Source organism: Oreochromis aureus, linkage group 4 (genome assembly GCF_013358895.1).
Source record: "Oreochromis aureus strain Israel breed Guangdong linkage group 4, ZZ_aureus, whole genome shotgun sequence".
In the NCBI taxonomy this organism is placed as follows: Eukaryota; Metazoa; Chordata; class Actinopteri; order Cichliformes; family Cichlidae; genus Oreochromis; species Oreochromis aureus.
The window spans coordinates 35281427-35297352 of NC_052945.1; the positions used below are offsets into that span (position 1 = coordinate 35281427).

The following is a 15926-nucleotide window of genomic DNA, read 5'->3' on the forward strand; positions in this document are numbered from 1 at the left end:
CCACAAAGAAGTTGGATCCAGATGAAACCATCGTGTCCTCTAATGTGGTCTCCCTTTTCACTTGTACAACCGAGGCAGTGGAAACTGTCAGTAAACAGCTACAGCAAGACCGCGCCATAGAAAACAGAATCAGCTTCACCCTGCCTTACCACCACATACAACCAGGGTTTCTACATCAAAATATGGATGTGCCATGGGCTCCCCAGTGTCACCCATTGTAGCCAACCTTTATAAGGAGGAAGTGGAAAGTAAAGTTTTTGGTTCTTTCAGAGGAACAGCACCTAAAGACCAGCACAGATGTGGATGACACCTGGGTCAAAATCAAAACCCAAGAAGTAGAAGAATAATAGTTTGCCATTTCTGGACTGTGCTGTATGCATTGAGGAGAATGGAAACCTCAACACTGAAGTTTAGCAGAAGCCCACACAGACAGGCTAGTACCTACTCTTTGACTCCAAACATCCCGTGGAACACAAACTTGGAGTAATCAGGACCCTGCAACACTGGGCAGAAGAGAAAGGAAAGGAACACACATGTATAGAAAGTTCTTAAAACATGTGGTTATCCCAACAGAACTGTCATCAAATCAGCAAAGATGCACAGGAAAGAAGGTCAGACACTAGCTAGGGAGAAACTGAATGACAAGCAGAACAACATTGCCATCCCTTGTGTAGCAGGTTTATCAGAGGAGAAGCTTCTCCAAGCTTGACATCCACTTCAGACTCGGCCTCGTGAGTAAAGCTTGTGATCTAGAGCTTTCTGCAAGTGTGTCAACATAACCTGAGTTCTGAGAGAAACTGTTCACCTCACAGGACGTAGTGGTCTGACACTTTATACCCAATAGTTGAACAAATACATACAAGCTGAGATGAAGCCATGAATTTACAGAATACATGTCATGTTTCGGCTGTGTAAAGGCAGGAGAAGGACCCAAACGCAAAACTCACCGAGACAAACGTGAACTCAAAACACTGCTTTATTGCAGGCTAGTACGAAAAAATATAACAAACCTAAACTGGGACATGGATAACTAGAGACACACAGGGAAACACAGCCATGAGGGAGAACGCAACACAGAACTGAGGGAGACGCAGACCTAAATACACAGAGGGTTAACGACGGAAGTGGGAGCACACGAGGAACACAGGTGACACTGATAATCATAACAAGACAAGGCAGGAGAAAACGCAACACTGACGGGAGACTGTCAAAGTAAAACAGGAAGTACAGAGGTTCAGACAGGAGGAGAGAGAGCACGGGGAGAGCACGGGGAGAGCACAGACATAACGGGCTGGGGAAAACATGGAATAAAACACAAGGAGGGGAGACGAGGGCTCACAGATACACAGAGGGGCACACAGGGGGTAAAAGTCACAAGGGGAAATCAAATAAGAAACAACTTAACAGAGCAACCCAGGAACCATGGCCTAAATAAAGAAATACAAAAATACATGAGAACCAAGAATGCTGGGCCAACATGGCCCAGGATCATGACAATACAGTTCTTTACACCAAGTCTAAATCATCTACATAGCCTTATTCAATCATCCTCCACTAACCACTGGCGATGGAGCATGATAATGAGTAAATAAAATAATATTACTCTGCGTTTTAAAGGGATTTGCAGAGTAGGTACATATCACTGTGTTTGCCAACCAGGGGAAGTAGGTCAAAGCCATAACCTACTTAACTGAGTGGGGTTAAGAATACAGGAGCTGCTGTTGTTTTTATCCTCCACTTCCACTATCTACTATCCACTATCACTGTGCTGCTGCAACTTGTGCCTAAGCAAGAAAAACAGCTCGTGTCCACGAATGCAACTACTGTCAAGCTGCCAAACATCACAGTGAAGCAAAACTGCTTTATATAGATATATTTATGTCCATATTTATATGTCCACACATATATATTTATGTGGTTGTATAAATCTCCTCAGAACAGAACTGTATTACTCTATTATTGCTGACATGTCCAAGATGATGCCTTACATGATTTGGTGTTTAGTAACTTTTGCAGAAGCTGATGGCATAAAGAACTTGTGCACTGTCAAGGCAACTTGTGATTTGGCAGTATATAAATAAAACTGCATATGTTTAAGTTCTGAACGTAAAGTTTACAATTATTCTTGAAATGTTACATTTAAAGAAGTAATAAATATTAAATAACAGAATTCAGAGAGTCAGAGTACATAGGGCAGCTCTGTTTTCTCATTTGACGAATAAAAAAAAAATGCACACAATTTGTGTGCATTTTTTATGCATTTGTAAAATGCATATATGTATGCTATACAATATATATTTGGCTAGGAAAATGCGAAATGGGTCCAGTGATTTACTGAAACCTGCAAAGAGACATGCAAATACAGTAGAGAAGACGCAATTCCAGAGAATCTGAAAGTGAATATTTGGTGTGAACACCTTTATTCTTCTTCACAGCCTGAACCGTCAGAGGCAGCTGACTGACTGAGCATGCTGACTCTGTCATTTCTTTAAGTATCCTTCAGGAAAAGTTCTCCAGGCTTCTTGATGGATAATCAAAGCTCTTCTTTGGATGTTCTCTTAAGATAACCCTTACTGCTTCAATAATGTTGAGGTCTGGTCCATAACCATCAGTCATGGACTGGCCACTGTGGATTTTTTTTTCTATCCAGTTATGCTTTTGGCATAACAGTGATTTTAAGGAATTGGTTGTGCTGTATTTATACATATGTGTAAGTGTCATGAAGGTTTTTTGACTTACTGGAAAGCCAAAAAGTCTGAAGAATGAAGATGCGTAAAAGCCAACCTGTGTCTCAATATGTGCACGCAGGTGAGAAGCAAAGCAGCTAATGCCCATCCAACCTGAGCACATGCAGGTGTACACAGTGTTCTGATACATATATTAAAGTCTTAAGGCTTCCTTAGTGTACACATGTAGCTTTCAGCAGGGGGAAGGGCTGCTGTAGCATACATTCGCACATGGAGGACAGCACGTTTGAATCTCTGTGTTAGTGCAGCTGAAAGCTGTACAGCATGAGCCTGTGGGCAGGGGACAGTGTTTGTAGTGAAAATCGTGTCCGTCACAGTTCATTTTGTTGACATGTTGGCAGAATCTGCAGCTTGTGCTTTAAAGAAGACGGTTTTCAAAAATCACTCTCACTACTCAACAGAGACTTTATATTTCACATTCTTGTGTTATCTGGGGGATAAGAAACCATTTTAAGAACCTTTGTAATCACACTGAATAACCCCACATTTTATTTAGATCTGAAAGTATTGGAACATTCAGTTCTTGTGTAAGAAATATGCCCTTGACTCATTATGAACGGGAAGTAATGATTCGGAAAGTAAATGCAAAGCTGAATAAGAACAAGGGGTGTAAGTCTTTCATATTTGCTCCAGCTGCATGTTTTTCTTATCTGATGATAGATGAGGGGAGGAGACTGCTTTGAGGTGTAAAAGAACAAGAAACTGTTTTCCTCAGAGAAGAGTACAAAAGGATGGGAGGAGTGAAACTGTTCCAACAGGCGATAATTAACTTGAGCCCTTCACTCCAGACCCAATTAGTTGTACCACTCTGTGTTGGCTCCAGCAGGCCAGTGGAAGCCTTAAGCTAAAGAAGCCCTGATTTCAGGGTTAACTCTACTGTATTCTCTGTGGAGTGCAGTGATGAAAGATCCACGTGCAGCAGTCAGATGGGCTGTTAGAGCTGTAGAAGCTGTGTGTGTAAAGTGTGCATAAAACGCATGAACTTGGAATAAATCTGTCCACTGACTTTAGTTATAGTTACTGTTGTTTAAATTATTTAAATTATTTAAATTTAATTGGTAGTGCCAAGATTGTTACAATTGTTTTTATTCATTTTCTATCCATATTGGAGTTTTTCTCCTTTGCATAGTAAAGATCGGGTCAGCAAGCAAACAGTAAACTTTCAGCTTTGATTCAACAGGCTAGCTCTGTTGTTGGTTAGCAAGATTACATGAATAACCCTCTGAAGGTCTATTAGAAGCAGTACTTGAATGCAGCACTATGGACAATCCCTACTGCAACCATCACTGAGACTAATCAGCTGATCTGATCAGTATGATTCACGCCTACTGGCTGAAGAAGCTGGCTGCACACAATGAGGCTGCTAATGGATGAAATGCACCCAGAATGGCTAACTGAAGGCCAGACGGTCCTGATCCCTAAGGATCCCCAGAAGCGACTGGTCCCATCCAAATGACAGGGTTCATAGCGTCTGGCAGTACAAATGAACCAGCTGCTAGTCGATGAGAGACACCCAGAATGGCTAACCGAAGGTCCCCCAGAAGGGACTGGTCCCATCCAACTACCAGCCAATAACCTGCCTCAGTACCACATAGAAGCACCTGTCAGGCATCAACACCTATGCCCTGCCCATGATCAGGTACCCTGCTGGGATAATAAGTTGGCCAAAGGAGAAGATAGAAGCCACTGACATCAAGACAAGGAAGCTCCTTACCCGGCATGGAGGGTTTCATCCTAGGTGAAGCATCCTGAGATGCTAAGTGGAAGGAAGAAGGCCGGGGACTAGTAAACGTCAGTACCACAGTCCAGGATGAGACAACGAACATCCACGAGTACATCAGGAAGATGGTCATAGCTGACCGCATGCTCAGTGAATTCCTCAGGCAGCAGAAGGCACAGAGGCACTAGTAAAGGCAGCACAGGAACAAGCTCTGAGCACAAGATCCAAAGAGGCTGGGGTCTATCGTACCAGGCAAGACCCAGGTGCAAGCTGTGTAAATCCAGCACATAACAGCAGGGTGCAAGATGCCAGCAGGCAGGGCATACATGGATCGCCATAACCAAGTGGCCGGTGTAGTATACAGAAACATCTGTGATGAGTATGGCCTGAAAGTCTTGAGGTCACATTCCCCTAGGGCAGTCAAGAATGACTAAGCTAAGATCCTGTGGGACTTCTAGATACACATGGACAAACTGGTGATGGCTAACAAACTATACATAGTGGTGGACAACCAGAGGAAGATGGCCGTAGTAATAGATGTAGCTATACCAGCAACATCAGAAAGAAGGAACACAAGAAGTGCAGTCTAGAAGAAGAAGTACCAACGGCTGACAAAAGAACTCGAAAACTTGAGAAGACGTAAAGGTAACAGAAGAATTTGAAGGTAACAGTGGTTCCAGTGGTAATTGGAGCAGTAACTCCCAAGCTAGGCAAGTGGCTCCAGCAGATCCCAGGAACAACATCCAAAATCTCTGTTCAGAAGAGTACAGTCCTAGGAACAGCAAAATACCGAGCAGGACCCTCAAGCTCCCAGGCCCACAGGGGGCATTTCTTCTCTTTGAATTGCTTCTTACTGTGGAAATGGTGTGACACAGTGACATAGTGGTGCAGTGGCATAGCTTAGTGGTTGCAATGCACAGCTTTCAGAGACAGAAAAACAGTCTAAATGCACAGAGTCTGGGTGGTTTTCCTTCAGAAATTCAATTCAGTTTTATTTATATAATGCCTAATCACCAGAGCAGTCACATCAAGAAGCCCGTCAGTCAAATGAACCCCTTTGAGCTGTAAGAAATGTAACCAGGTCATAGTTGGAAGAAATCTGACAACAGTGTGCCAGGAGACATGAACCTCTGTCTGTTGTGCTTGAGCAGTTTTTTGCAGGTTTTTTGCAGATGTTGCAGGTTAACCCAGAAATTAGAGTGTTCACTTTGAGGCATTGTTTCCAGGCAGTGACTCCACTGCCATCTCAAGATGACAGTCATTTTTTACAAGGCACAAAGTGGTTGGAAAGCAAAAGATCATTAAAGAAACAGTGGAAAACCCATTAAAGTACTCTTTTTTTTTCTCTCTCTCTCTCTCTCTCTCTCTCTCTCACTCTCTCAACAGGAATTAAAGTGATAGGTGGAGTGAAAGAGCTAACTGGAGAGGAGTTTGGAGTCTACGTCAAACGAATTTTGCCAGGTGGCCTTGCTTCAACTGATGGTAAGACAAGTTTGACTTGAAATCCAGAAACCTTTGGTCAGGGTGTGCTAGAACAGCACAGTCTCCCATTTGAATTTGGACCAGCTACTTTGACCCCCACGCAGAAGACAATAATTCTAGAACAAAGGTAGTAAAAGTTTCTATTTCAGCCTCTGAATTGGGACTATAAGAAAAAGAGAAAATACTTGTGGGACTGTAAATGTTCAGTCATTCTCCAACATCTCTGTTGAAGAATGACTGAACAGTTATAGGTTCTATGTGAAGCAATATTACTAACTGGGTCATTCTTGAATATTTCCCAGAAAGTTCAAAAGAGGTGGAGAGGACTATAAAAGGCCTATAAAAAAGCCACATAACAGAAGGAAAGGAGCTACATGATGCTCTGGTCCGTCAGTACTACTCATGCACTACAGCAGTTATTTGTAGACATTTCCATTGTTACGACCCGGCTCAAGGCCGCAACAAAAAAAAAGATGAATACCAGGTTGTGGGTGAGAAGAGGCTTTATCTTAAACTGGACAACCAGGTTGGCTAAAAAATGGCTGGTGCCACTAAAGCAAACACAACAAAAGAGATGGACAAAATGGTGAAAGGAGAACTAAACTATACTGGGAAAACTAAACTGACCCTGAACAGAAACACAAACCTGAACACAAATAACCACGAGCAGAAAACAGATGACGGTTGGCAGCAGGGAAACACACGGATGAGACATGGTGGATACACAGACGGACCAGCCCAAAAAAACTACAAAGACAGAGGACGCGACTTAAATACACACAGGGAAACACAGGGAGATTGCACACAGGTGGGGAACACAGCTGGGAATAATCAACAAGATGAGACAGAGGTAAAACTGAACACACTCACATGAGACGCAGACCTTCACAATAAAACAGGAAACGAGAACAAATCCTTAAACATAACATAAAACAACACTGACAACATTAAATCATAACACCATTCTCTCCACCGATATTTCACAGCAACACCTTGAACATGTCGGCTGGGAGCAAGCATGCAGTCTGCAGCGGTGCTGGTGTTATTTTATGTGCACAAATGCTTTGTTTGTGCGTCTACTACATAATGTCCAAATTTAGTGAGTCCTTGTGCTTAATTTTCCCATTGATGAAGAATGAATGACTCCAAAAGCCAAAGAATAGAAATGAATGTTGACAGTGGTCTGACTGAAGACCTTTGCAGTGAGAACAAGTATTTTTGGAGCACATCTCCTGTGAGTATTAAAACATGAATAATATACAGCACAAGATTGTCTTGGCCTACTTTTTGTGTACCGTACCATGAATGATGGATATAGGGCAAAGAGAGAAGTGTCTGTAAAAACTGTTGTTTGTTTGTTACAGTTTGTCCAGAACACCACATTTGCTTGACTTTGGTTATGCCACATTCTTCTTCAGCTGCTTGTATACAGGTCAAAGGGTTTTGCTGTATCGTCGCACTGCTGGTCTCTTCCTGACCCACCAGTGTGACATTTAAACTGTAGTCAGAAGAGCTGAGTTCACAGTTCACACCCCCACTCATCACTAAGATTTTCATGTCAATTCCAAGTGACTTCACAGTAAAATCTGGAAGAGGTTGCTGTTTAAATGGTAAATGGACTGGTTCTTATATAGCGCTTTTGTACTCTCACTGAGCACTCAAAGTGCTTTATACAACTCTACAAAGTCCTTAAGCTCAGCATCAAAAGGATGGTCTTTAATCCCAGTGGAACTCTACAGTCTTCTTGTTCCCATTTACCCTGCAAGGATATTTGGCATGCAGACTAGGGGGGAGCCAGGGATTAAACCATCAACCTTTGGATCAGTAGTAGTCCTGTTCTACCTCCTGAGCTACAGCCACCCCCCATGGGGGGTAAATTTGAAAGAGAAAATTTGGTGTGAGCACCTTTATTCTTCAGCACAGCCTAAACTCTCTGAGGTAGCTTTCTGTCATTTCTTTCAGCAGTCTTCAATAGTTCCCCAGGCTTCTTGAAGGACATTCAAAGCTCTTCTTTGAATGTTTCTGCCTTTAGTTCTGTTTTTTGTCAAGATGATCCCACACTGCTTCAATAATGTCTGGGCTTTGGGGAGGCCAATCCATGACCAAAACAAAACTTTGAAAGTCCCTCATATAATGGAACAAGGACTCACTCTGAGAGTGAAAACCTCAGCCAAGCACCGCACACTCTGGGCAATGTTTCCTTCGTTCCTAAGTGAACAATATTGTATTTTGTTTTCTATGTTCTTTTTAAACATACTCTAAGGAGTTTGTAGTAGAGTAAAAATCAGATAACTCTAACAAAACTGAGGTTTCCTTTGATTACACAAACGTGATATAGTAATGGACAATTGGTACTGATTTAGAAATAACTGAACATGAACAACTCGAGCTTATTATATAAGAATAGAATAGAATAATCCTTTAATTGTCCCACAAGGGGAAATTTGGTTGTATCAGCAGCAAAAAAACACACATATACAAAAAGAACAGGACACAGAACAGAAAACAGAGTTTTTACATATTTCCATCATGGACAACAGTTACCAGAGCAGAATACAGTACAGTTGTTAAAATTAGCGTACATATAGTGTGCAAACAGAGCAGGATACTGAAAGATGTTTAAATAGTTAAGAATATTTAGAATAATTAGAAAAGTGCAGATTGTGTGTTGTACCTGTGCATTAAAAAGTAGACATGTAACTTCCAATAAGTTAGTGTACATATAAGCTGAGAAAAAGTAATGTGCAGTTATAACAGTAGAAGTTGTTACAGCGCTGATGTAAACATCTATGATTGTTGGGAGCAGTTCTGATTGTACAGTCTGACAGCTGCAGGGAGGAAGGACCTGCAGAAACGCTCCTTCATGCATCGAGGATGCAGCAGTCTGTCACTGAAGGAGCTCTGCAGTTCAGCAACATTTCCATGCATGGGGTGGGAGACTCTGTCCATCAGAGATGTTATTTTGGCCAGAGTCCTTCTGTCTCCCACCACCTGCACTGGGTCCAGGGTGCATCCCAGAACAGAGCTGGCCTTCCTGATGAGTTTATCCAACCTCTTCCTCTCAGCTGGCGATAAACTGCTGCTCCAACATACAACACTGTAAAAAATGACAGATGCCACCACAGAGTCATAGAAGGTCTTTAAAAGCGCTCCCTGTACTCCAAATGACCTCAGCCGCTTCAGCAGGTAGAGTCTGCTCTGACCCTTCCTGTAAAGAGCATCAGTGTTGTGGCTCCAGTCCAGTTTATTATTCAGGTGAACACCCAGGTACCTATAAGAGTCCACTATCTCAATGTCCCCTCCCTGGATGTTCACTGGTGTCAGTGTGGTGAGTCTGCGTCTCCGGAAGTCCACCACCAACTCCTTGGTTTTCCCGGCATTGATCAGCAGGTGGTTCTGCTGACACCAGTCAACAAAGTCCAGAGTCCACTGTCTGTACTCTGAGTCGTCCTCACCTGTGATGAGGCCGACTATGGCAGAGTCGTCAGAGAACTTCTGTAGGTGTAAAGTAAAGTGTAAAGTGTGTTGTGTTAGTCCCCGAAGGGAAATTACTCCTCTGCATTTAACCCATTCACCCAGTGAAGCAGTGGGCAGCCACCAATGCAGCGCCCGGGGAGCAGTGTGTAGGGACGGTACCTTGCTCAGGGGTACCTCAGGGTAGCCGTTCAGTGGAGTCGAACCCCCGACCTTCCGATCATGGGGCAGACACTCTACCTACTGAGCTATCCCTGCCCACTGGGGTGGCAGCGTGGGGAGTTGATGGAGAAGTCTGCAGTGTAGAGGGTGAAGAGGAACGGTGCCAGCACAGTTCCCTGCGGGAACTATATTATACTGCCTTATATTTCAAACTAACCAGGCAGCTCATTCTCTTGACAGTAGTTTCTTTAAACACATATCACATTTTGGGATCAACTGAAAGAAAGAAAAGTCCAAAACGAACCACTGCAGTCCAGCTGATGCCCCCCACCCCCGCCTCTGGAGTTTGGACTTTGATGTAATCTGTGTTTAACCTTTCACAGGAAACCTGATGCCAGGGGACCAGATCTTGGAGGTGAATGGAGACAGCCTAGTAGGTGTCACAAGTGAAAGGTAATCTGCTAAAGTTACTGCTCTCATGTTAACAGTAGTGATGAAGACAATCTGTGTAAATGTGTTTGCATGTCTTTCACAGAGCTGTGGATATCTTGAGAGCAGCCTCTGCAACCAATCACATGCGACTTCTTGTAGCCAGAGATGAGGAAGCAAAGTAAGCAGATGTCTGTCTACAGTCCTGTGTGTTAATGTTTCTCTGCAGACTATAAAAATGAGCTTGTATGTGGGAGACTACATTGACTTGCATCCACAGTCAAAATCTATTTTTTGGCCCTAAACAGCAGTGCTGCCCCCTGAATGCTGTTCAAAAAGGAGTACTGTCTTGGTTTACTGTAGGTCCTGCTTTTGAAGAGGGCCCAAAGGTCCATCAAGAATCCATTTTTATACTGTCAACAATCCCTTGAAAATCCACCTTGTGGACAGGGGTGTCACTAGGGGTGGGTTTAAAAAAATCAATATACCTGATTTTAGTTTGAATAATGCATTCATTAAATCCTGAATCGATTTTTAATTATGTATGTATTTTGCCAGAAATCCAGAAGCTCAGAAAACTATTTCAACAATCACCAAACAGCTAAAACAGCAAATGAGAGCAGGTAAACAAATTCCCCACCAAGATGTAAACACAGAGCGTGGATCCCCCCGTTCTGCTCACAGATTCTGATGCTGCAGGTTTCGTTACTCTCCGACCAAAATTGACTGAACCAGCAGCAACAGAAGATCAAACTACACTTCACGTTTGAAAACCATCGTCATGAATTTTTTATGTGACAGTTTTACAACTGTTTTATCCAGTTGTAAAACTCTCAGCTGTGTCTGTAATCAAACCTCTGTAACTTTGCTCTGCTTCACTTCAGCAGCATCAGGTCATGTTCAGATGCTGATTCATGGTTTTCTTCAGTTTTTGTTCTACTGCAGAATATTTTTAAGGTTATCTGCTGTAAAAACCCAGGACAGGAAAGTCGCCTTCATGTTTTTCTCCCATCCAAGTACTAACCAAGCCCAACGCTGTTTAGCTTCTGAGATCACGGCCATAGCACCCTGAGATCGCCCGATCTCGTCTGATCTCAGCATGCCTTCATGTTTCCTGTGTTTTATCCTCAGTTACTTTGACACAAAGGCATCTACTGTGATGCTCACACCTCTGATGAAGTCTCACAGTGTCAGCTTTATTTTTATACATAGATATAAAATATGGATATGTTCTGATAAATGATCAGAATTATAATATTTCTGACTCTAAACTGAATCGAATCAGGACCTTGTGAGTCAGAATTGAATCAGTTATAGAAATCAGTGATGATACCCAGCCCCACAGCATCTAGATACAAACTCAACCACCGCCAAATGACACCAAATGAATCTGGTAAACTTTAGAGTTTTTTAGATTTACAGATTTTTGTTGGGTGGGTTTATATGTAAAGAAGCTTGTTCTAGACGTCGTCTTAACAACCTGAATGCGACTTTTCTCCTTTCATGTTTCACTATTGAGGAATCTGCCAACGTTGTCTGTTTACTGTGCTTTGTCAGACTTATGGTTACATTTGGGATACATGTGGTCCAAAAAGGCGTTCATCCTGGGCTCAATGTGGACCAGATCTAATGGACTAAAAACAGTTTTCGATGACGTTGAACTAAAAAAATTGCGGGCACTCCAGTCGCAGCCTGAACAGCAGTATTTTCTTATTGTGTTTGTTTGTTTGTTTGTTCTTGTTTTTGTTTTTGTTTTGTTGGGGGTGAGAAGCAAACTAGCACCAAAAAAAGATGCATCCATTTTCATTCCTTTTGTTCCACACACCAGCTCCACTCAAACAACTCGTGAATAACAAGCTCAAAATGAGTGGAACACATGATGCCTGAACTGTGCTGACAGCACCATACTAGCATTACTCCTGGCTGGTAGTATTAGTGTTGAACCAGCTTTCTAATCTGACTATGGCCAGTCTGAGTGAAAACAAGGTCAGTGCCAGCTGTCAGCATTGGCCTTGTCTTCCCTTCAAATCCACTGCACACAACGTGATCCGTGACAAAGGTAGTAGAGGATTTGCATATTTAAACAGTGAGACTTTAGCACACTAGTGTCAGCCATGAGCTTTACTTAAAAATGCAATATTCTGCGTGTTCAGTGAAGACAGCGTGACAGTCGGGATTTATACCTCGGCTGTTGGAGAAGATACGTGTCAGACTGAAGTCAGTTACATACAGGGTGGATATGTAGAATTACAATGTTGTGTGTAGTTTAAGTGTACCTATTTCTCTGAGGCCTGGCTGTGTCAGCAGTGAGGCTGCCTGAGCCACTCTATCCTCCCTTCTCCATCTCTTTGTGTTCTGCGCAGAGGATGTGACAGCAGAGTCGGGAGGGGGAGAGCTTAACGGAGACGATGCTTTGGATGACATGATGAGCATTGTATGTTAATCTGCACTGTGTGCTTTAACTACCCTGCAGCCCAGAGGAGCTGGCAGGGCAGACAGCAGTGGTGCTGGGGACTGGGAGTGGGGATTATTCGTCTCTATCTTTATATCTGCCTGCACCCCCACCCCAACACAAAGACAAGCCAGAAGGGTCCCAGCATGTGCTGTTTGCTTACCAGCAGCAAATTACAGTTAAAAGAAAAACCCACTTACTGATAAGTTAAGCTTTTTCATCTGCAGCATTGTGCTTTGTGAGAAGCACTCTGCAAACATGTTTGCATGTTTTAGTGAAACAGAACAGACGGCAACACGAGCTAACCCAAAGTTCAGTTCAATTCAATCCATGGCTTTGAAATCACAACAACAGTCAGCTGAAGGTGACTGAGCCTAAATCTGTCTCTCTCACACACACACACACACACACACACACACACACACACACACACGCATACACACACACACGCATGCACACACACACGCACATGCATGCACACACACACACACACATGCATATACACACACACACACACACACATGCATATACACACACACACGCACACATGCATGCACGCACACACCCGCGCACGCACACACACACACGCGCATGCGCGGATGGTGAATGTTGCTAAACAGGCACAGGCGTGTCATGGTGCTATATCAGACCCTAAATGCCCCAAAAGCTGTTTCTATGGAGGAAAGAGGGAGTCAGCACTGACAGCACATATCTGCTCATCCTTCAGTGTAAAACCTTTAACCCAATTGTCTGTTGCTGCTGATAATAGCAGATGTGAGGTGTGTTTTTATTTTTATTTTTTCTTTCCAAGCTCAGTTTGTGTCTTTATTTTTCCACAGCCAATGTGACTGCTTATCATAATCTGCTTAGAAATGCCAAATTTAAATCAGCATCCACAGGGACTATCATACTGTGGTGTTGTAAGATCCTTGTTTGTGGCCTGTCTCATGAAACAAGGATTTTCATTTTGAACTGTGAAAAAGCTGCGCCATTGTTTGTTACTCACAATAAAACATAGAAAATCATTTATTTTAAATGTTTAAACTGAGAAAATGTTGAAGTTGATGGCAGCAACGTGTGTGAAAAACACTGGAAAAGCTCATGTTTCCCACTGTGTAACATCCCTGCTTCCATAATCGTCTGTGAGCTAAGGAGAGCAGCTGCTGGACTTTTTTGTCCCGCTCCTGCCTGATAGAGGATTCTCAGCAGTCCCAGCTCTTCTTTTTGTCTTTTTCATTTCATAAAGCTCTAAATGTTCTCAGGTGCTGAAAGGTCTGGACTGCAGGGAGGCCAGTTCAGAAGCAATCCTCTTCTAATATCTGCACTATTCAAATATGAAGGCCTTCATTTTTATTTCAGTTAATTACAATGTTTTTCACACCTAGTTTTAGTTCTTTAGTTTAGTTGTGGTTAACTAATATAACCGTGACGCATCATTAAAGAAATCTTATTCTAAAATTGTTTTATACACAGTGATGCTACTGACCTGTTACCACTGCTGTTTCTGTTCAGTTGTCCAGCGTTTCGTGACCCTGACCTAACTTTGTTAAAATGTGTTGTTGCCTTCAAATTTAACATGTGCTCATATTATTCATGAAATATAAAAACTGTACTCAGTGTAAACATTTGATATGTTGACATTTGGATAAAATATGTATTGATGAAGCCTAGAAATAGTCACATTCTGTTTTACATTTACATTTTACACAGTGTCCTGATGTTTTAGGATTTGGGGTAATGAAATGAGCAGACCTTTGTAAACTTATGGTCATCTATAAACTATGTTCCACTTCTAAAATGTATTCATTGATAAAGAAGGGCTGCAAAAAGTACTCAGCAGAATGGTTGCGTGCCATTCATTCCGATGTGTTGTGATTTTCCTGGAGTATATGACTTAAAAGAGCATATATGTACCTGTATCACTTCCCAAAGCAAAGCTGTCCAGATCTACACAAATCATTACAACATCATTGGCTTTAATGTGTAACATGCAGTCATCCTGTCATGTCTCAACATCTGTTTCTCTTGAAAAGGAGGGAATTTGCTGATCTGCTAGAGAAATATGGATCTAATGGCAGCACTGGATCAACACGGAACTCTCCGATCCAGCAAGGTAGGGACGTTTCTGCTTAGCTCTGCTTGGTGATTTCCACTTTCATTTTAATTTCTTCCTAATAAAAAGCTGTTGCTGTATTTACATTAGAACAAAGTGTTTTTGTCATGCACGTGACACAGTACTGCTGTAATAATGTGTTTGCATGTAGAGAAACATGTTTTTGTCTGCTCCTCTGCTTTGGATGAGGAAACATGGTGTAGTCTTTCAGTAGATCAAACTGCCTTCAGGGCTTCCTGACAGAGAAGAAACAGTTTTTTTCTGTTATGTCTCTGTCAGGAAACTCAGCCATCACGTAACAATAATCAATAGACTGAGAAGTCACTTTCTCATGGACTTTTTTCATTAAGGCCATTTGTTTCCATGGTGTGACAGTAGCCCATAAGAAAGGTTAAGCTTAAAGGTTTACTGTTAGTCAGGCTCCCTAGGAACACTGTCCTCTGTTTGTGCCGGGGGACCGATCCTTGGGGCGGACTGATTTTTACCACAGCATGTTTTGGGGTTTAAAAGCCACAGAGATACATCTTTTAGAGAAAATCAACTGTTGCAATACTCCTGATACATAGGGGTTCACTAAGGGTTTTTGCATAGACAGCAGTTGTCCTTCTTCCCTCTTTAGGAACCTTCCCAGCTTTGACAAAAGTCCAGCTGGGATAATCACATTTACTCAGGGCCTTCTTGATGTGCTGTTCTTCTGCCTCCCTGGCCGCTGTGTCTGTGGGGATGGTGTTCGCTCTGTGTTGTAGCATCCGTATGCGTAGGTTTCCGGTACACATCAGCTTTTAGATGTCCCCCATTACTGATGGAAATCTCACAGTCTAAGAAGGCTAACCTGCCACTTTTCATATCCTCCTGGTGAATTTGATGTGTCGGTCCACCGAGTTAATGTGATCCGTGAAATGTGGAATGTCCTGAGATTTGATTTTCACCCAGGTGTCATCCACATACCTGAAGCAATGACTTGATGGTGTTTGGTGATTGTGGTTTGGGTTAACATGCAGCTTTTCAACAGTGTTGACCGTTTCTTAGGGAGCCTGGCTAGCAGCAAGCCTTGAAGCCTAACTTTTCCCACGGGGCTAGAGTCACAGCATGGAAACAGTGGAAAATGGCCTTAAAGTCCATGACAAAGTGACGTCTCAGTCTATTGATTATGTAATTATTATTTTATTATTATTTGGTAATATTTTCTTGATCAGTTTGTGGTTAAAAAGTATACTTTCAGGTATTCTTCAAACTGTTGTCCACTTTCTAAAGCATAGACCAACATGACCTTTAACATTTAAGATCAAAAATAGAAAACAACCGTTCTATTTTAGTCAGAGTACTCTGCCCATGGGCAGGAAGGAG

The 15926-nt window shown here is 42.4% G+C and overlaps 1 protein-coding gene across 5 annotated transcripts in view; it reads left to right on the plus strand.

Moving 5' to 3' along the window:
- The window catches only part of si:dkeyp-72e1.9 (syntaxin-binding protein 4), a 65472-nt gene that overhangs the window by 15238 nt on the left and 34308 nt on the right, over positions 1-15926 (plus strand). For all 5 annotated transcript variants that reach the window (XM_039611156.1, XM_031739157.2, XM_031739156.2 and 2 more), the window contains 4 exons: positions 5854-5949; positions 9969-10038; positions 10121-10195; positions 14500-14579. In XM_039611156.1, the coding sequence (XP_039467090.1) occupies positions 5854-5949; positions 9969-10038; positions 10121-10195; positions 14500-14579 (321 nt within the window). The remainder of the gene's footprint in view (positions 1-5853; positions 5950-9968; positions 10039-10120; positions 10196-14499; positions 14580-15926) is intronic.